The following is a 23,177-nucleotide window of genomic DNA, read 5'->3' as shown; positions in this document are numbered from 1 at the left end:
AAAATCTCAGCTTTGGAACATGGCCTAAGGGCGAAAGTCAACTATAGCTACTGAGCTGGAAAACCGTGACCCAAATGGCAGAACATTATCACCACAGGAAAAAGGTGGCAGGTGGAAAAGCCAGCTGAGAGCAGTGAGAAGAGGCTGCGTCAACTGGGCTGGCCGCATCTGACGCAGAGCAGCATCTCAGACAGTGGCTACTCTCATGGCACTGGTGGTCATGGACAGATGCACCGTGGCAAGACATCAGGGAGCTTTTTCTATCAGATGCTGCAGTGGTTGCAAAGCAGGTCAAACTGGATAGATTGCAAATGGGCTAGAAAGATTGGACCTACAATAGCATGAGGAGGATTTTCATGAATTGAGGTTAGAAAAAGAATAGAGTATGTGCTGTCGGCAGAGAATGGGAACTGAAAAGAGAAATGTAGGCCAGAAGAGAAATGAAAATCAGCACTGGCATAGTGCCATCCACTATTAATGCAATCTTTATTCCCCAAGTTCTATTTTATTTTACCATTTGGTATATTAAAACATGATGCTTATTTTACCAGGTTTCATAATGGCCGTTCTGGAATTTAGTGATCCTCATGCCATAGTAATACCATAATCTATTATTTGAGCTAAATGCAAAATATTTTCCAGAAATCTGAAAGTATGTTCACAGTTCAACTGTGGAGGTCTATGGTAGTGAATGTTCTATCCCAGGGATTGGCTAATTTATGCTGTAATGATCGAATTGAATATTTGTGACAGACTGTATGGGCAACAAAGCTCCAAATATTTATTACTTTTTCTTTAAAAAAAAAAAGTTTGTCATTTCTTGGTCTATTCCATTGTATTGTATTTCTCTCCCTATAAGTGGCTGCAAGTCCTTTCTGGAATGAGGCAAACATCTCAATATGCAAATAATCACGTTTCAACAGTGGCTCTCCTTCTAATTTTACCTTCTTGTTGAGATGTGTGGGGGTTTTATTTAAAGAGAGATATTAGGCTGACAAGCTCTGTTTTTCTGTCAGCTATCTGCATGCTCTTCTGGTGAACATGTTCATGGGGACTGTGACATGGACTAGCATGAAGCCAAACAAGGCAAGGCTGAGAACAGGCGTGAAGGCAGACCCCTGAGATGAACACAGCTACCTCTCTAAGTGAGGAGATGCGGGAGCCCCACCAAGTTGTCACGGGTGGTCACCTCCATTGGTCAGGCTGCAGCCTGTGATTTATGTTGGTTGCAAGGAAATAATGCGAGAGACAAAATGGATAAATAAACTGGGACAAAACTTGCACCCTACTAAAAATTTAAAAACAAATAAAAAACCCAAACCTTCAAAGCCCCAAACTTCTGGGGAGCAGGAGAGGGAGGACTAACACTGCCTAATGCCCACCCTCAAAAGACACTGCATTGTTGAGGCCATTATTAGGAAAGTCAGGAATCATTAACCGCCCTCTTTTTCTCTCAGGTTTTCCTTTTACAAGTATGCTACAAGATTATAAAAGGTATAAAAATACCTTAAAATATCAAGACATTCTATGAAAATGTAATAAAGAACCAATACCAAATAAATTACTCTTAAATATAATTTAATGGTGTTTCCTCTGTAATGCAGGGAAACCACATCAGAGAACGTGGGAAATGGGGAACTATAAAGAGTGGGACTGAGGGTATTAACTCCCCTAAATAATCCAAATTACACTGGCTCCTTTCCTGATATATGTCACTTTTTATTGCAAGTCAACAGTCCGGCATAAAGTCCGCAAGAGTCATAAAGAAAAACCCAAGCGAATTTTCAGCCTGTGGCTCTCCTGGGGCATAAACATTCACTATTCATAGAGGAGGATAGAACAAGCAGCGCTTGTGGCTTACGCATCCTTTATCTCTACCGTACATGCGTTCCCATGGGTGATTAGCCACATCACAAAGGGTGACAGCAAATTAGTTCACTTTAAAAGTGATTGTTGAAAAGAACTCAATCCAATAATGAATTTCTGGATTGTTCTCTACATGATGTAATATAAGCTCGAATGCATTCTTGGAAAATGACGGGTGTGCGGAGGGGGAGATGAAGGAGAGGCTCAGAACAAGAGAAATTCGACTTAAATTCCCAAACATGCCAGCTGAGCTCTTCTGTGATAGACAATGAACTACTCCGCAAGCTCTTAAATCTCTTGTGCTATGAAAAGGGGACAAATGAGGAACACTCTCTTAGGTTCACTCCATGGTTATTTCCAGAGACAGGAAACACCTAGGTTCTGTGTTCTGGCCCTCCCACTCCATTCTGGACACGATCTTGTCAAAGTCAAACGCCGCTTTGAGCTGCTTATCTACAGGAGGAACAGGCCAGCCGGATAGGGAAGTCACTTGGAATGCGCTGAAATTTGTAATGGTGTCTACCGTAACTTCTAAAAAAGAAAGAATATGTTTTTGTTGTCAGTAAGTATAAAACTGTACAAGAACAAATGTTCAATGGAGGCCTGTGAAGGGTGGGGCCCTGGGGGAGTGGTGTTGGAAGAAGACACACCTGCTGTTTATTTTTTACATGTGTTAAGCTGTAGCTTTGTAAAGTTAATTATTAAAATATTAATACAATTCAAATAAGTATAAATACAACTGAACAGGACAGACTATGCCCTCTCCCTCTTTCCAGTGCCCTGGTTGATACGAGGTAGTAGGAAGAAGGTTTCTGGTAAACTGAAGAAACAGCAACTGTAAGCATATATATTGTCCCAAATGATGCAAACAAAAGCTGATTGATACTAGCAAAAAAACAATGTGTACATCTTATAAATCCCTTGTTGACTCTAAGGCTGCCCCTTCCTTCAATCCCTACCTCCTGTGCTCAAAAACATGCACAGAAGCAGCTGAAGGACCTGAATTCTTCCGGCTAGTCTGACCTCCATGTTCCATGGCCTGGCTTCATCGAGAGGAAAACCAGACAACACAGAGGCAGAGGCCAAGTGGAAGCAGCATGACAGGAGAAAGAAAAGTAGGCAAAGGCTTAAAAAGATGGAGGCTTGATCCTGTGTACACACACACACACACACACACACACACACACAATCCTTCACCTCTTTGACATCAGCTCATAGCGCTGCTGCTCTGGCCCACTCTGCCCCCAGCCATGGCAGCCTCCTCACTATCTGTGAAGGCTCCAGTACTTTCCTGCCTCAGGGCCTTGGCACATGCTTTCCCTCTACTTGGAATGCTTTTCCCCAAATGGCCACATGGCTCACTCACTGCTTTCATGTCTCTGCTCAAATGTCACCTCATGTGTGAGGCCAGCCTTGACCTGTTCACAGTACTTTACACTTGACATTTTTTTAAGTGTAAGCTCCACGCAGGCAGGACTTTCATTTTGTTCATGGCTCTAATCCCAGTAACTAGGAGGCACTCAATCAATATTAAGATAATGAAAGAGGAAGAAGTAGCAAAGCTACTAAAGAGAACGGATGTTTCCCTCAGTACAAGCCAAGGTTGTTTTATATGATCAAGAATCAAAAGTGAAAGTAAAAGAATATTTTCCATGATTCTCTGGACTCTGTGTATATGCTTGTTTGTCCAGTAATTTTGTTCCTGGTAATGTATTGTGCAGCCTCGCTATCTCAAAATTTAAGGACATAATCAGGGATTAGAAAATAATTTCAACTCAGTACTTATTGATAGAGTACATAGATCATTTGGAAACATTCTAGGTAGGTAGATCTGTGTTTATTTTTCTGACATTATTGTAAACATTTCATCCACTGTTTCTTTTTAACACAGAGACATATTCATAAAGCAAGACCTCTATTTTCATAAAAGTTTAATCCTACTGTTCACTGTATATTGTCTCAGAATCAAAGCCCTTAACATCATGTCTTTAGTAAGTAATCATCACACAGAAAAAAACAGGATTATTCCCACTTCAAGAGGTTATCATTAGCAGGAGGGTCTGCCTTTTAAGACCTGATTCCTATCTCCCTTCTGGCGTGTAAGCACATCGAGAAAAGAGAAGCCAGGCCCCAAAAACATGAGCTAGAAGCCAAACCTCTGTCTCCAACCTCTGAAAGAAGAAAATGTAGAAGGTATAAATGGCCAGAATTGCTGCAGGTTCTAGTTAATGTTTGCAAAGAATTTTCAAGATGAAAGCCACTGCAAAAGAGCTAAATCTTACTATCACCATAGCTGGAATGCTTTACTAATTTTTTTAGGATGAATTAAAGTGATTCTGAAACAAATTCCATGAAAGAAAAACATTAACAGCCTTTCCAAGAGGAAGTTTCCATTAATTCATCATGTTATCAAAGACACTCTGGGGAGGGCCAAGGCTTGCCTATGTATGGGTCTACTGCCATCATCAGAGTTCACGTTTAACACACCTCACCGAGATGACAGCCTGTGGGGACTCACTAGTCCCCTTAATTAGCTGGGAAGGAGTCAAGGAAAACCCTTACTGGCAGACCGATCCAGTCTCCGATGTGTGCGTCCTCCAGATCAGTTACAGTGCAGCAGGCACGCCAAACCGTGAGCTAAGGCCAGACTCCGACTCAGCAAGCGCCGTATTCACCCCCACGTATTTCACACTGCTGTGGAGCATGGTGCTTTTATAGTCTCTAGATGAGATATAGATCACTTTTAAAAAAGATTCTGCATACCAAAATCTAACTGAACAGAATCGCTAACTTCTTGTAGTTTTATTCATTGGGGTAATACATACTGACTGGCAAGCAATAAAATGTAGGTAATAAATACTGAGCGTGGCAAGTTCTTGCTGCAAGAAATATGGCAGTGAACAAGACAGGAAAAATATCTCTGTCCTCATGGGGCTTATGTTCTGGTTGGTGGAAATAGACGTTAAATAAAATAAGCAAATTAGACAGTGTTTTAGAAACCGGAAGTATTATAAACGATAGTTAAGAAATGAAAGGATGATAAGGGAAAGAGTGGAGAGTATGTGATTGCATTTTAAATAGGGCGGTTAAAGCAGGCCTTACTGAAAGGGTGAAATGTGAGCTCAAGTTTATGTATCTAATAGGCATGCCAGAGTTTCTTGAGAATGGTTATTTACATTATCCTTGCTTTATAAATTTGATTCACAAAAAGATGAATAAGTGATTACTTTAAGATGTTGGAGGAAAAAACAGTGTCTTGAAAAAACGGTGCAGACAACTGGATAACCATATACAAAAGAACGAAGTTGGACCCTACTTCACTGCACACACAATTAACTCAAAATGAATCAACGACCTAAATATAACAGCTAAAACCATAAAACTCTTCGAAGAAAACACAGTTGTAAATCTTCCTGACCTCAGATTTCACGGTGCATTCTTAGATTTGACAATAAAAGCATGATCAACAAAAGAAAAAAAATAGCTAAATTGGACTTCATAAAAATTAAAAACTTTTGTGTATCAAAGGACATTATCAAGAATGTGAAAAGACAACCTATAGAATGAAAGAAAATATTTGCAAATCAAATATCTTTCAGGGGGTTAATATCCTGAATATATAAAGAACTCTGATAAGTCAACAACAAAAATAGAACCCAGTTAAAAAATGAGCAAAGGACTTGAATATACATTGCTCCAAGGGAGACATAAGGATGACCAATAAGCATATGAAAGGATGCTCACCATCATTAGGAAAAGGACATCAAACCACAATGAGATACTTCTTCATACTCACTAGGATAGCTTTAATCAAACAACAAAAATAAAACAAGTGTGGTGAGGATGTGGAGAAATAGGAACCCTTGTACATTGCTGGTGGGAATGTAACAAACTGTGGAAAACAGTTTGGCAGTTCTTCAAAAAGTTAAAAATAGAATCTTATGACTCAGCAATTCCACTCCTAGCTATATACCCAAGAGAAATGAAAACATATGTTCACAGAGACACTTGTGCATGAATGTGTATAGTAGCATTATTTGTGTATGCAGTGAAGTAGTATAGTAATGCTACTGTACACCCCAAGATAGAAAAACACTGAACGTCCATCAACGCATAAATAAATTAACAAATTGTGGTATATACTGAAGGGGTTAAAATATGCTACTCTGGCATATTTATTACTTAAGTTAGCAACACTTGAAAAACAGAAGGTATAAAAAGATCACTTTGACCTTGTTATATGGTTACTTAAAAGTAAAAGATGAAATTCCCATGTGAAAGATGCCCTCCCTATACTAGAAAGATACAACATCCATATCCTCAAGGACGAAAAGTAGAAACCAAGAGAATTCTGTACAGACTTTGTTAAAGTAACGCTTATGTTTTAAGGCTTGCCACATAATTTAGTTGCATCTTCACAATTTACTGTTCTTTGTCCAATCCAGTATATAAATAATTGCCACTAACTGCTTCTTTGGGTTTTCATTTTTTATGAGGGCAGCTGTGCCATGTAAAACTTGTATCAAATATATTTGGAAGCTTTTCTCTTGTTAATCTATCTTTAATTCTCAAACCCAGTCAGGACTCTAAAAGGATGGAGGTGGCGTTTCTCTACCCTTATAATACATGCAATAAAATATTGTTCATCCATAAAACGGAATGAAATATTGATACATACCACAACTTCAGTGAACTTCAAGAATATTATACTAAATGAAAGAAGCCAGACACAAAAGGTCAGATATTGTATGACTTCTTTTATACGATATATCCAGAACTGGCAAATCCAGAGACAGAAGGCAGATTAGAGGATACCGGGGGATGGAGGAGTTCAGAGTGATTACTTAATGAGTATGGAGTGTTTTATGGGGTTAGGAAGAAGCTTTGAAACTAGAAAGTGCTGGTAATTGTGCAACATTGTAAATTCACTAAGTACCACTAAATTGTACACTTTAAAATAGTTAATTATACACTATATGACTTTCATCTCAATAATAAAAAAGGTTTTAATCATTCAAAATTCTCTTCATCAAATTTTCAGGATCGCATCTTATGTTTTGTATTCAAATTTCAGTTCTATATTCATTCCAGCCACTGATATGTTTGTTTTAATCACTTTTTATGCCTTTATTGAGGTACAGTTCGCATACAACATATTTGCCCATTTTTAAATGTACATTTTGGTGGGTGTTGATAAATATATGGAGTCTAACAACTACCCCCACAATCACATTTTAAAAAGCATAAAACACCTCAAAAAGTTCTTTCAGGTCTATTTGCAATAAATCCCCAACTTCATGTTTTTTGTCATAATTCTGTCTTTTCTAGAATTTCATATGAATCGAATTATATAGTATGTAGTCTTGTATGTCTGACTTCTTTCACTCAGCACGATGTTTATCCATGTTCATCCATGTTGCTTTATGTATCAGTAGTTTGTTCTTAAATTTCTGAGTAATTTATCACTTTAAGTTTGTCCATTTACAAGTTAGCTCACTAAATTGTCTCCCTTTTTCAGCTATTATAAATAAAGATGCTACAAATGTTCCCATATAAGATTTTTACATGAGGATATGTTTTCATTTCTTTTCAAGAGATACTAATGGGTAGAATTGTTTAATTTTATGTTTAACTTTTTAAGAAACTGCCAAATTTTTTCCAAAGTAACTGAACCATTTTTTATTCCCACCAGAAATGTCTGAGAGTTCCAGACCAATACTTAGTATTGTGAATCTTTTAAATGACAGCCATTCTAGTGAGTATGTAGTGGTATTTCTTTGTAGCTTTAATTTGAATTTTCCTAATGACTAATGATGCTGAGCATATTTTCATGTGTTTATTAAAAACTTTGTATATCTTCTTTTGTGAAGTGTCTACTTGAATCTTTTGCTCACGTTAATGAGTTTTTGTCTTATTATTGAGTTTTAGGAGCACTTTAAATATCCCAGATATAAGTCCTTTGTAGATACATGTTTTACAAATATTTTCTCCCAGTTTGTGCCTTGCTTCTGCATTTAATTAACTTTTGATGAGCAAAATTTTTAATTTTGTTTTTTTCCCCCACAAATTTCCAAAATTCTTTAATTGATAAGCTTAATGCTCAGCAACTTATCTTAAAAACACACGTTAAAACACAGCAACTCACACTGGCCAAAGGTAAAAAGACTATGGGACAGAAATGGTGTGTACTAATTTGACAAAATGGAAAGATCAGGTCTGTTTTTCTTTCTCTGGCATGATTTCTCTTGCAATTGCTAGATTGAGTGGTAATTTGGAAGTTAAGTGGCATCTGATACCAAAGTGATGTATAGCTAGGAAAGACCAATGCTGGGTGAAGCTCTTACTCTACACTGTTCTGTGGGCTTTTCAACTCAGTTGTTTCTATTTAAAAGGACAACTATAAAGAACCAGGTTATCCCAAACAATTCTGTGAAAGTAGAGACAGGTTAAAAAGATTTAAGAAGGAGAAAAATGGAAGGGAAGCTTCCTGGGCATGACAACTCTTGCAAGGTCACAACAAACACCCCAATGGAGTGCAGATCTTTTCTTCTTAGTTGGTGCTAGGTAACTTTTTGGAACACATATGTGCCGGGGTTTGGATTGGTGTTCTGCTAGACAAGGCATCTGCTCTTGGATACCCCAGTGTAACTTCTTCCCGTGATCTTCACCAGGTAACCACATTGAGTCCAAGTCTTGTTTATACTTAAAATATGGGGCTACCTGGTCTACCTTGCTGGGGTTTTGGCTTAATTCATCCAGACTTGGGAGAATAAAGGACATGGGTCTGCTGGACACAGTTGGGTCTTGTTCATGAGCTGGAGGGCCCATCCTTTTCTTTGTAGATAGCAAATAAACTGATCTTGAGAAATACCTTGGTATTCATGCGGTAGATTAAATTTCTATTAAATATCAATTGGGGATTCCCTGTCTTCCTGGAACTGCAGATTCACCAGCTTTTGTCTTAAGTCACAAAGATCCAAGCACTTTCTGTATCAGAGTCGATCCACTGACAGTCATCTGTCATTAATACTTCTCACCTGGCTTTCTATGCAGCGCCTTTCTCTTCATCGCTGGCGTTCGGAGTCTTTGGGAGGTTCTGAGACTGTCTCTGAAGTAACGTGACTTTCAAAACGTGGCTACTGCAGTTGCACAGGCAGAGCAGGTCACTTCCCTGGGGTTACTGAAGCTTTACCGTAGGGATCACACAGGATAGACTGGGCTTCTCTCCTGACATCTCCCTCACCCTTCCTTGCACAGCTATGGGTAAAAGCAGCTGCCAACATTCATCCTTCTGCATCCGTATTGGCCCATTTGTGTCCATCGGGTCCCATGAGTTCCTCCATTGCTTCCCCTACACTTTAGGACCTTCTTTATTTTTTCTGCCATCAAAACTGCTTAAAGTGAGAAAATCTTATCTCCAGCTTCCACTTCCAATGTGAAATATAATCATTAATAAGCTTCTTCAGCTGGCTGGCTTCTGTTGCAATACCTTATTTTAATGTACCCTTGATTGGCATTAGTATTAGAATTTAAAACAAACAAAACAAAACACCTCACCAAGGTCCACTTGCCACACTGAGTCCTGATGCCCAGCAAGCAGAGCACCAGTTTTCCAAAAATTTTTAATTTTGAGATGTCCAATTTATCAACTTTTTATTTTATAGTTTTAATTTTATGTGTACTAAGAAATCTTTGCTTAACACAAATTCACAAAGATTTTCTCCTGCTTTCTATTAGAATTTTGGTATTATTTAATTTTTTTGTGTAGAGCTATGATCCACTTAGAATTAACTTCTGTGTAGCATCTTTTATTTAAAAGACTATCTATCCAAGCACAGCTGTATTAAAAAGAAAAAGACTGTCCCGGTTGAATTAACTTGGTAACTTTGTCAAAAATCAATTGACCACATAAGTATGTGTTTAGTTCTGGAATCGTAATTCTATTTGATTTCCTATTGACTTCTTTTTTTTTTCTCTGAGTTTGGGTCACACTTTCCTGTGTCTTTACATGTCTAGTAATCTTTGGTTAAAAACTAGGCATTGTATATTGTATATTGTAGTGCCTCTGAATTCTATTTTGTTTTTCTGAAGAAAGGGTTAGTGCTGCTGTTTTAATATATTCGATGAACTTGCCTAGACTCAAACTGGAAAATCTGTTTCTCTGAAGAGTACTAAAATTTTTGCTCAGTTTTTCCTTTTCTTTTGCCCAGAACTCTGGGGATCTCTCTTGTGCCTGCATGGGGCTTTGTGATCAGCCAATGATTTGGACAGAGGTTATACAGACAAGTCAAGCCAGTGAAGCTTTTACTCTCTGCTGCCCAATCTGTGTATGAGTTGAAGAATTCATTCAAATTTGCAGCAAATAAGTAAGTCTCCCCAGGCTTTTAATTTTGCTTGTGCTTCCTAGGAAATTCCGTATGCCATGTCATTTAATAGTCAGCCATGAATGCACAGACAGTATATTATCTCAGCACTTCTACAGCTCTCTTGCTTCCAAAATCTTCCCCTTAAATTTCTAGCCACTCTGTTTCCCTTTTAAACCACATCAGCCAATTCCAGCCAGCAGACTTATGGATTTTTACCACCAGATCTGGGAGGATGGAAATACCCTCAGGCAAGAAGTAACTTATCCAATGCAGCAGCAGTTTTTCATAAGTAAACATTTTCAAGCTCTTTGCTGTCTGTAATCATTTTTGACATGGCTATACTTAATGATTTTGTCCAGTTTTATAGTTTTTTTGGGGGGGTAGGGGGAGAAATCACCTAACTACCTCAAGCACTCATTACTGGAAGTAGAGTCAACCATATTTTAGGCAGTTATGAATATGTTCTTTATCACTACTTCATTTATCATTACATTAAATCAAATCAATTACTTTAAAAATTCACCAATGAAAGCAGGAAAACCTTATTGTTTACAAACATTAAGCTTCAGATTCAATTTCTACAGTGTTAGCAGAAACAAAGACATCTAGTTAAGGTGGTCATGATCTGGTAACCCTGCTAAGGTCTTTAAAATATATATTGCCTACTGGAAAAACTTTAAATACACAACATTTTATAGACAAGAGTGTAGATTCACTTAGACCCAGACCCCCTGCACAAAGAAGAACATTATGAGTATAGAATATGTTTTCAAATGCAGAGAGTTCATTAGATTTTTGAGAAAATTACCTTAAAGGCTGCTAAGCAGTGCAGGCTCAGTAAGGCCATCACAACTGCCAGGAGGATGGTGGCTACGTTCCGCACGTCCCATATGGTCTCTACCAGAGGAATACTGCCGACCTGCCAGTCGTAGCACAGGGTGACAGGTGCGAGCAGAAGCCACACGTTGAAGGCCAAGAGGTAGGAGTAGGTGAGGAATCTACAAAGAGAAGAAGAATCACTAAAATACAACTCAAGATCCATGACATCTTCCAAACATTCATTTCCTGTGTTTTTATTAAATAGCATTTCTCTACTGTCATTGTTATCTTGTAGGAGAAGACTAGGGAAGATAGAAAGACATTCACTCATTTATTCATTAAATTGATCAATCTGGGATATATCTAATAGCTTCTAGCCACTGTGTTAAGTGCTGGACTTTCAATGGCGAACAAATACTGACATAGTTTCCATGACACATATTTTAAAATTATCATACAAATAAATACATTACAACCTGAGATAAATGCTATGAAGGAAAAGTTTGCTGAAAGCACATGACAGAAATGCTGCCCTATTTTAGGTATGATTCCCTGGATAAGAGATTTGAACTGTCCCTTTTTAATCTTGCAGTCCGATTTGAAAATATTTCATGCTTTCTATAACAGATTGATCCATACTGAATTATTTAAAAAAAATCAAAATATTTGTGGTCAGGTGATAAAATCCCTTATTCGTGAATGGAGGGGTTAGTCCTCAAGAGAAGGGAAATACAGCTGTCCTTACTGACAAGAACAACCAGGCAGACACAGGGATAATGGACAAAGCTGCTATTCCTGTTTCTTGGCTGTGACCAGGCACAAAGGCAAAGTGGAAGGCATTTTAGTTGGCGCCCACAGAACTCTCAGCACATAAAGACTCCATCCAAATCTCTGCGCTAGAAGACGACCGGACTCTAGCACAGCGTCCAGCAGCATAAGGCCATGTCCCCAGGACGACCCCAGCCCCTCATTAAAATGTCTGCCTAAGAAATCTCAGTACTGTCAGGGGAAATTATTCTCTGTTTCAGCCAACACCTAACAATAGGCCCCTGACCTCCCTTTCTTAGAGTATTTACAAAAAAGGGCTTACGATTATGGGTCTTTATCTCTTACAATTCAGAAGCATCTCTCTCAAGGACCTGAGACCCATTCCTTTGAAATGTAATCAGGAAGGACAGGAGGGAGATTATTCCCCACTCTGACTCAATCCCCAACAGAGAAATGGGCTGAAGGAGTAGGGTAGTTCGACGGTGTTTCTCAACACTCAGCTCTTTGTTGTACTTTTTAATTAAATGGTAATGTACAAATAATACGATATATACTGAAATCTTAATGAAGTTCAGGCTTTGTTATTTAACAAAAGCAAAAGCCAAAAAAAGAAAAACATGCTTTTTCCCCTTTAGGCTTGGGCCTGTGAAATTGTGACATGAGAATACCATCTCTACAGAAAGACTGGATCGCCTTGGGCTCCTTTTTTCACAGAGCTTCCAGGCTGATGCCATCTACCTTTGAGATTAGTAAAGATTCTCTGTGACTTGGCTTTTCAGGCAAATGGTGAACCACCAAACTTAGCAGAAAAATCAATCAACTCTGTCGCTCAGTCACCCCAACACTTAAAAAAATTATTTTAAAAGTATTATTCCCTTCTTGAAATAACGGATCTACGCATGATCATCAATGGTCACTAAAATTATTAAGTGAAAAGCAGATGAGGTACTTTATAATGGATGGATCAGGCTAAATTGGGTGCTTCCAACTGACTGATCAATTTCATTTTATTTTTTTTTTCACCTCCCCCCCTGACTGAACAATTTTAACATCACAGAAAGAGAGCTTGCTGGCCTCCTGATGGAAATACACACCACACCTACAAAGCAGTCTTGTCAAAAAAAAAAAAAGAAAAAATCAAGCCTGAACTGATCAAGTTCTAAATCTAATTACCAGTTTATAGCAGGGTACACAGGATACAACAGAACACAGTACACGGCACCAGAGGGATGCGACGTGCAAAGCTCAGAATGTGGGAAATGCCACAGAACAGATGACTCCGCTTCTCAAACAAACACATTGGGATGGCGGGAGGAAAAAGGAGGGAGAGGGCACCTATAGATTAAAAGGAACTTAAGAGACATACCAAAAGGCAGATTTTGTTCAGATGCTAATTCAAACCATTACTAAAAATAACCACGTAGGACACCAACAGAAAAACTGAAGTGCTGACTGGAGACAGAGTTCAGCCAGCTGTAATCAACAACCAAAGTATTTCTTTTTAACTCCTAGACTATGAATTACATTCAAGCTAATCATCTTGTTTATTTCTGTTAAAATTTCAGAAACAAAATAAACTGTCAAATATCTGTGCCCTGCTGGGTTATCATTTTTAAAAGCAAAGTGAAAAAGCAAAGCGAAAACCAAAATGAATTATTTAACAATTTTCTACTACAAATTCTGTGAACAGAAGGAAAGGCACTAGAATATCTTGCCAACAAAGTGGAATATACAGCATAGAAAGCCAGGAATTCAGCTTAAACAATTTAGTCATGCATTTTCATTGAAAAGCCAGAGGTTTCGAGACAGAAACACATGAAAGGGAGCGGGAAGCTGAGGCTGTGAGGGAAACAGCAAGCATCACATGGCACGTAATGAAACTGTGTGGCTCTTTACATCTAACTCTTCATCTTTACCAAGAAAAAAATCAGAGCGTTTTAAGTGCAATAATATACATAGTATGATCATATTCTTTGCCTGTGTGAAAACTTTCTGGCTAAGAAATAGCATGAGCCTATCATATTTCTTTGCCCTAGAAAGATGCCTATGATAGGTACATATGAAAAAATCATGCCCTGCAAAGCAGAAACATACAGCTCTCACCTGTTTTACATAAAAATGTTACTGCTCAAAGGAGCCTTCTTTTCCTTTCACCTACAAGATCCTTTATCAATTCATAAACACAGGACATTGGGTCCACCATGCACAATGGCCTCCTCTTAGGAAGAGCATTTACCAATTGCTACGGTTTGGATGTTTGTCCCCCAAACCTCATGTTGAAATTTGATCCCCACGGTTGGAGGTGGGGCCTGAAGAGAGGTGGTTGAGGCATGGCGTGTAGACCCCTCTTGAATGGATTAATGTCCTGGCGTGGGGGGGTGGTAAGTGAGTTCTCACTCTGTTAGTTCCCACAGGAGCTGATTGTTAAAGAGAGCCTGCCACTTCCTCCCTCTCTCTTGCTTCCTCTCTCTCCATGTGATCTCTGCACAAGCTGGCCCCTTCCCCTTCCACCACGAGTGGAAGCAGCCTAAAGACATCACCAGAAGCAGGTGCTGGCATCATGCTTCTTATAAGCCTGCAGAACTGTGAGTCAGATAAATCTCTTTTCTTTACAAATTACTCAGCTTCAGGTATTCTGTTATAGCAACACACACATGGACTAAGACACCAACACTGTCAATACCCCAGCCTCAGTGTAAAACACCTTTCCCACCAGAGTGGAGCACCCCGCCCTGCCCTGACTCTACCTACACTGCCAGGTTTTGGTGAGCTGTCCTCCCTCCTCCCAGGCTGCTGCCTATTTTCATCCTCACAACTCCTGAATTACCCCCAATGTGCCAAGGCATCTCCACAGCATCACTATGGCCCAGCGGGGATAGGCCCATGCAGGTATTACCTGCTGACTATTGTCATGAGCATCTTCCTCCCCTGCCTATAACCCTCTCCAGGACTATCTGAAAAAGCTGTCTTGTGCACTACCCTGCACTACCTGTTCTCAATGACAGGGAACCTGCACTTGAATTCAATACTCAGAAATTACTCTGTGTACTTTTCTAGGTGCTGAAAGGTAATAAGATCTAGCCCTGCCCTCCACAAGGCCATTTTCCCTGTGTTTATGGTGAGAACACATACACACATTACACAGTTGGGTAACAGTGTAATATAAATATCAAATTTCAATAGAGTTCTAAGAAATGACAGATTAATGAAAAATGGAAGATTAAGGGAAGACATCCTAGATCTCCACAGAATTTAAACAGGTGAAGAGATGTGAGGTGGAGAGTCCAGGCAGGGCCACCAAATAAAAATGGCTCCAAATCATAACTGAACATGACACTTTCTGAGAGCGGTTATGAGTACAATATTAAAAATGTATATTATAAACTGTCACAAAATTACTCCCACTGGATGGTCTAAAATGAAAAATAACAGGTCAAGCATTGGTGAGGATGTGGAGCAACTGGAACTTTGAAACACTACTGTAAATGGATTAAACCACTTTGGAGAACTGCAGGCAGTGTCATAAAAGCAAAGTAAATGCACACTTCATGAACTACCAATGCCACTCCTAAGTTTATACCCAAGAGTACAAGAGACAGTTTAAAAGATTGTTCACAGCAGCACTATTCCTAACACCCCAAAACCAGAAACAACCTGAAGGTCTATCTACAATAAAATTAATACATGCATTCTAGAATACCCACACAACAGAAACCTATTCAGCAATGAGAATGAATGCAACAACCTAGATGAACCTCATAATGATAACATGCAACAAAAACAGAGGACACAGAAGAAAAGGAAATCGGGGAAAACCATGTGTAGACAAAGACATGGATGATGTAGAAGGTGTTCTATCACCCTCATCCCCTTTCTCCTCAGTGACAACAAAGTAGAAGGTGCCAGATAAGTGCCGTGCCCCACACCCGCCATGGTGTGGGTCCAGGGCCAGGACCCATCAGTAGTGCTGCCCACTTGCTGCTTCCGGCACCTGGGAATAGACATGGCAAGATCATTTCCAAACAATTAACGGAATAAGAAAAGAGATGCAAACAACCCTCTGACCAGCTTCTCGCGTCTTGTTAAAGTCTTCTGGTTTATAAGAACCAATGGCCCAATTAAACCAGCTCAATTAAAGGTAGGGATTATTTTCAAAGTTCTCAGAAGAATCAAAAGACAGGAAAATCAGAGTAAAACCAGGCTGCTTAGGAACAAAATCCAAGCAGCCACAAGAAAGAAAGGGAGCACTCTCCCTTCCAGCCACAGGCCTCCTGCACAGCCACCCTGCTGCTCTCTGCACGTGCTACACCCCCCACCCTGCTCAGGGGCTTCTCATGCTTGCTCATGACTGAGGCTGGAGTGTGGTCATCGGGGCTGCCCCTGGCCTCTCCCTTTCCTCGTCTTCACACACCGGTCACCTCAGTCTTCACAGCCAGCTGCCTGACCCTCAGGTTTCAAATGCCTGACAGGAGCACCTGCCGGGCTCACCTCATCTTCTGGAATCAACTCTCACAGGCTGCTGAACTCCAACTCCCCCAGATCCTTCAGGTCTCAGTATAGAAGTGACTTCTCCTGACAAGTCTTCCCAGTCACAGCCCCTCCCCAGCCAGGCTGGTGTCCCACAGCACCAGGCCTTAGCACACTGCCCTATAACTGCCCGTTACTGTGTCTGTCCAGCCCCAGGAGCAGTGACTCTGCTGTGTGCGTAGTTATCTCCCCAGCACCTAGTTTGTTAAATAAATGGATTCTGTGCGTTTTAAAAAATCAACCTGATATTAAAATAATACCTAAAAATCTGGAGATACTTGTATTTTATACTTTCATTTTAGCCCAAGACAACTATGTATTTTTCTATAATCCAGTAAAAGATCTATATACCTGCTAGGCTTGCAGATGTCCAGGGATGTAGGTGAATGGCCCAGACTGAAGATTCTGTCCCCTTTGTCACCAGTGCTGTGCGAGCTCATGGTACAACATCAAATACAGAGAAACACACCAGTAAAGGCACTCCTCTCGCACAGAAGCATCATCATAACGCTATGCCAAGCTTATTTTTTCTTATTTTGCATTAAACTGCAATTAATGGAGTTTAAAAACGAATTCTTGCTACCATGGATAAAGTGAATTTGAAATGTCATTAAGTCTGCCTGATCTTTTAAATATGCCATTAATACAGTTATCTTATTAATAGAGGCAGCTTCATCACAGTAGAAAAAATGATGCTGATCTAAGACTGCTAGCAACTTCTTACCCATATACTTGCAAAAAAGCAAATAGAGTTTCTGCGAAATAAATACTTGGTTCGTTTCTTCCCTAAGGTCTCCTTCTCTCACTCTAAACATTTAACAACATCTTTATTTCAAACAAACATACTTTCTCTCATTGAGCTCAAATCCAACATTCATTGAGCACACTTGTACTGACTGCTTCCTACGAACCACGCTCAGGTTTCCGGGTTTCCACACAAGAAACCTGTTGGTCTATTCATGAACTGTATCCAGTAATATTGAAAATCCTGTTAATAAGTACAGTTTCTAGTTTATAAAGCATTTGCATAGAAAGATTATGTGATAACAACAAAATCCCTATGAAGTGGGTATTGCCCTCATTCTTGCAGCAAAGAAAGTCGCCTTTAAGAGGCTGTAACTTGTGCCATGTCCCACTGCAAGCACACAGCAGAGCCTGCACACATCGTAGGGTTTTCTGGCTCCAAATACAATTCTCCCCTGCATCAAAAGTCTTCCATTAGCATTTCTTTATTAATGTGGAGAAATGAAAGGAAACAAGGCGGGTGAAATGCTGGTGTTTCGTGGAGAAGCACCTGCCTGAGACCTTGAACACTGAGCTTGAGCTTCCACGCAGTTCAAGCAGAGCTGACACAAACTTAAAATCCACGTATAATCCCCTCGAACAGCACATCAAACTGATGACTGCACTGCTGAAAATGTTTGTTAGAGCATCCCACAACGAGAAACAGAATGTTTAAATAAAAGCTTGGGCTTGGCATTATTTTCAGTGTGAAAGCAATTTTTGCCTTTATGTTTCAATGTTAGCAGAAAATAAAAGAAGTGTCCCTTCAACTGTCATCAGCTTCTCAGGGATTTAAGATTGTAATGAAATAGATGTGTAGATGCAAAGATTAGATAGTTTTCTTCAACAAGTAAGATATCAGTAAGTGATCAAGATCAGCATTTTCCAACAACTGATCCCTAGTCCCGAGATCACACTGCTACTCCCACAAGCTCCCCTCTGACTGCCTCCTCCTGCCCCTTCCTGCTGTTTCTCCCCTTCATTCCCAGTGCCCAAGACAAGTTAGATAAATTACTACCACATAGTGTCATTTTGGTCTGGAAAACTACACTCGATTTTGATAATCTGATTCATCCCCAAGAAGCTATTTTTCTATGCACATAATACAAAAGCACAATGGGGCAGCACCCCCATGTAGGGAGCCTTTCAGCTAGAGAGAGCACAATTTTTACCCAGGGGTCTCAAAGCCTGTGGCTCCCAGAAACATGTAGGCAGCTGGTCCAGCCACATTGTGACTGACTGCGACCTACTCAATCGGAATTTCTGTGAGATAAACCAGAAAGTCTTTATTTGAAGCATGCTTCCTTGAGTGGTTCTCATATTCACTCTGGTTGGGTAATAACGGCTTTAAAAAAACAGAATAACTTTAGTTTCATTTTTTTTAAAAAAAGCACGTTTTAAAGGCCTCCTATAAATATGTTTTGAAGGCCCTGCTGGTTGCTGAAGCAGAACAGAACAATCTTTTTTTTGCACAGCTCTCTTTAAACACACAATGTATTATTTTTAAAAAATAAAAATTTTAATCTAGTGAACATTCGTTCAGAGCTGATTATGAGACAATCTCCCTGTTAAGGGCTTCAAGGGATACAACTAATAGGAAGGCAGGCGGTAATAACCAAAGTCTAAGGTTTTGTGCCTCTTTGAAGCCATCAGCTGAAAATGGAAATAGAGAGAAAGAAAATTCTTTAGAATCTGGAAGATGTTGAGTTCTATCTTAATCTTAGTATTTCCTATGTTGATCTTTTCCTACAAAATAATATAAGCCTTTGCCTATATTTCTGAACAGCAGAAAGATCTATCCACTAAAGCCAATGTATTCTAGCTACTTATCCAGGACCACATCTCAGGAAAAACATGATGCTGAGAGGGGGCCTTTATACCCTTTCATTGAAAAGCCTACGTGAGCAGGGCGTGGTGACTCCTAGCATTCTGGGAGGCCAAGATGGAAGAATTGCTTGAGCTCTGGAGTTCAAGACCAGTTCAAGACCAGCCCAATAAAGAGAGAGACACTGTCTCTACTAAAAATACAAAAATTGGCTGAGCATGGTGGTGTACACCTGTAGTCCCAGTTACTCAGGAGGCTGAGGCAAGAGGATCGCTTGAGCCCAGGAGTTTAAGATTGCTATGAGCTACGAAGACGTCACTGCACTTTACCCGGTAAGACAGAGGGAGACTCTGTCTCAAAAAAAGAAAAAAGCCTATGTGATCTATTTCTTGGATTTGAAACACAACCATTTTCAATATTATAAAGGCAATACATCTTTCATCAAGTGTACACTGCTTTTTGTCCTGTCCCCTTCAAGTCTGGTAAGACAAAAGGCAATTACTAAGCGGCAGAGTGTGGCCTTAATAGTGGGAAGCTGTCACTTCTACTGCAGGCCCCAGCCCTATGCAGAAGCCCTTCTTAACTCAGACTTCTGTTTTTATTCTTAATTCCAGATTTATAAGAGTGAATGTCAAAGTATCACATTTCTAAAGGTACTTATAGAGGGAGAAGAGTAAATCCAGAACTAAATGACATTTTTTGACAGACAAATTACACATAAAGGTGGCTCCACCACCTTTCTAGAGAAGAAACTTGACTTTAATACCATTAAGACCTACACTATACTGAATTTGTATGTTGTCATTTATGTAATTAAGCAAATTAACCAGATATCCCACAGTATAAATTCCATCAATGTCAAGGAAACATTTCGTTGCTTTTATGAAGTTACAGGTAAGCAGACCCTTGCAGATATTTTTGAAGATAGAAAATTGGACAAGGCATTGGGGGTTGAGAGTGTGTAACTGATCATTACAATCAAATTTCTGGCACTCAGAGTGGCGTACCAGGCGTGTTACCTTCTCAGAAGGGTAGCTCAACAAGGCTCATCCTTTCTAAGGATGCTGAGCGTAACCAATATCACCATTCATTTATTCCACAATGTCCTCAGGATTTACTTTGTACCCAGCTCTGAGCCAAAGCCTAGTAAGATCATGAGATAATTTTAAGGGCCACCAGGCAGCTGTTATGCACAGGGCTATAACCAAAACTATTCAGTATCCCAAATCTGCTTTTAGAACACCTTCCTACTAAACTCTCTGATTTCAACTTCTGTGAATTGGTCACTTCTCTTCTTGAGGCAGACACCCAGGCCCTCAGGTCATCTCAGCCACCTATCCTAGAGCTGCTATGTTCTCACCTGCAAAATACCCAGGTTCTCTCTCAGTTCCCAAAGCCAAACATCCATTCTTTCAGTGACCAGATCTTATCTAAATGTTAAGAAAAAAACAGCCTTCTTGAAGCAATTCACATGACAATATAAATAGTTAAGTGCACAGGTTGGAAGAGGGAGGCAATCACTATGAGTTTTATATCAGGGAATCGTTTTTGAAAGGGCTTGTGTTTATCTGAGTCTTCATGAACAGGTAGGACTTAGATGGAAACAGATGTTATAAGTAAACAGAATAGATGAGAATCTACCTGGGCCCCGGGATTCTGAGGTGTTCAGCTCAGTGGTTCATGAAACAGATTTGAGGACCCTTACTGATATGTAAATATATGGGAAGAAAAACATTATTAAAGAAGCTAGACCTGGAATTTCTCTTAGGGAGAAAATGATCTTCTTAATTGTTTTGTTGTTGTTTTAAAGGAAAACACCATCACAGGCCATATCAGACACAAAGCTATGTATTCATCAAGTCTGTTTAATTTTCCTCCAAGGCACACTGGGGACTGAATTTCCCACTATCCCTTGCATTCAGCAGGGCACGTGACTACCTGGCCAATAGGTCTGAGCAGAGGTGATAGGGGTCTCTTGAAGCTGAAATACTAATGCACTGCCCTTATGTCCTTAATATCATCATTTAATATGTGATGATCTTAAAGAATTATTAGTAATTTTTTTAGGTATCACAGAGATATTGTAGTTATATTTTTAAAAAGACATATTTTAGAGATACTATATACTTACATACTATATACTTACATAGTTATATTTATATACTTATGTAGTTACACTATATATTTATTGATACTATATCTGGCACTTGTTTCAAACAGTTCAGTGGTGGGTCAGGAAAAATGAAAGGGATTAGAAGTGGGTGGAGGTATTGATGAAAGAAGATTGAGCATAGTTGACAAATGCTGAAACTGGGTGACAGGGACAAACACGGTAGTTCCTTATACTATCCTCTCCTCTTTTGGACTATGTATTTGAAAGTTCGAATATAAGAAGTGTGGGGCCCTCCCGCTCTCTCTTTCTCTGCCACACCGACTTAGCCACTCCAGACAGCAGGACTGTAAAACACAAGCAGCTCAGAAGCCAGAGTTACCACATGGAAGAGAGCTTCCCTAGAGAGCGGCAGGATCCACAGCAGCTTCCTGTGAACAAAAAGTAAACCTTTTCATGCCATTTTTATTGAAGAGCTTGTTAGTACCTCAGCATAGCCTAGTCTCATCTAGAGATAATTTAGTCTGGGATGGCCTATATAGTCTGGGGCTGTGTAAGAAATTATCAGGAATTTGGAGGAGGAAGAACAGAAGAGGAAAGAGATAGGCCTAAGCAAATAACTGAGGCAAGAGACTTGCCAAACAAAAGTCAGTCAAGGAAAAATCCCAGCAGCAGAGTTTTGCAGGATTTTGTGTATGGCGATTACTGTAAATTATTTGTGGCATGATTCTGCAGTGAAGCTCTGCTTTGTCCCAACACTTGGGTAAAGTCTCTCATACACAAATGCCTTATGTGAGTAGTATTTTAGGGGATATTAACATGAGAAGTCTATGCCCTGTAACTTGGTTGGCACAATAAAAGGGAATGAATGTGGCCACAGGCAGTGTAACCTGGGTCAGACAGAGAGTTTAGCAGGAAAGGGAAAATGAAATGGGAAATGCCCAGGAGAATATAAGGCTCCAGGCAAGCATAAAACTCCTGGGGAGGACAGTGGACACCCCAGCACATGTGAAAGGATTTGAACCAGTTTTACTTAAAACTCAAAAAGGAAGACCCAAGAGGAAATTGGAGTTCCATAACTACATGCGTGTTAAGCACATCACTGCATTCTGTGGGTCACTCTCATGATAGAGCAGGGTTGCTCTACAGGGGCTTATGACAGGATGAGTCACGCTATTTTCTCCATACTAGAGTGTACAAAGCACGTCCACTCGAAAATGTCTTCGTGACAAAAAGCAAAGCAAGGAAAGATCCAGAGATGGTAGCTGGCAGTGGCCTTCAGAAACAAAGAGTAAATGTAGGTGTTATGTGCATAGAAGCAACGGATCTATGAAAGTAGTGTTAATCAACCCATCATCCAATAAACAATTGTCATGGCTCTCTCCTATGCTCAGCACTGTGTCACCTGCCAGAAATACAAACGAAGATAAGATACGGTTTCTGCCATTGAGAAATTCACATCTAAAGGGGAAAGAAAAATTGGTGAAGAGTCCATAACAATAAAGTGTAACAAGATAGAAGGAAAATATATCTTCAAGACAGTAAGAAGGATCAGGGAAGATCTTCTAGAAACAACAGACAAAGATGGAAGGAAAGGACATTATAGGACTGGGAAGCAGCAGGAGAAAAGGCTCAGAGGTGAAGGGAAAAGAAAAGCCAGTGGCGCAGGGAACTGGAGCAGTTACCGTGGCCAATGTGCAAGGTTAGGAACGAAGGGCGGAGGTATCGAGAGATGTGTGTACGGGGAACAGCAATGGCCGGATCTCTTACTCTCTATCTCAAACGGCGTAGGAAATCACTGACTTGTAACTGTTAGGCCAGCTAGAAATATCATGTAGGAACAGTGTGGAGGATGGATTGGAGGAGAGCAAACTGTGGGAAGAGAGACAAGTTAGGAAGCTATTTCAGCAATGCAGACGAGAGGCCATGAGGACCTGAATGAAGATGGCAGCAGTGGGGATGGAGGGAAGTGAACGAATTCTAGTGATTAAGAAGATCAAAGTTACAGGAGTGGGTGATGGCTGGGATGTGAGGAATGAAAGAAAGGAAGTCAATGACCACTGCCAGGTTATTTGGCTTGGATAACTGGGTGACAATTAGGCCTGGGGGGAAC

At 39.9% G+C, this 23,177-nt stretch overlaps 1 protein-coding gene and 1 pseudogene across 1 annotated transcript in view; both read right to left on the bottom strand.

Moving 5' to 3' along the window:
• Window positions 1–23,177, bottom strand: part of TMTC1 (transmembrane and tetratricopeptide repeat containing 1) — a 280,957-nt gene that overhangs the window by 103,454 nt on the left and 154,326 nt on the right. The window contains exon 6 of the mRNA XM_012640954.1: window positions 11,041–11,230. Coding sequence (XP_012496408.1) covers window positions 11,041–11,230 — 190 coding nt within the window. The remainder of the gene's footprint in view (window positions 1–11,040; window positions 11,231–23,177) is intronic.
• LOC105807600 lies at window positions 8,323–9,209 on the bottom strand (annotated as a pseudogene).

Source organism: Propithecus coquereli, unplaced genomic scaffold (genome assembly GCF_000956105.1).
Source record: "Propithecus coquereli isolate 6110/MARCELLA unplaced genomic scaffold, Pcoq_1.0 Scaffold16, whole genome shotgun sequence".
Taxonomy (NCBI): domain Eukaryota; kingdom Metazoa; phylum Chordata; class Mammalia; order Primates; family Indriidae; genus Propithecus; species Propithecus coquereli.
Note: the sequence above shows the minus strand (reverse complement) of the source record. Positions and strands in the feature narration are given on the sequence as shown.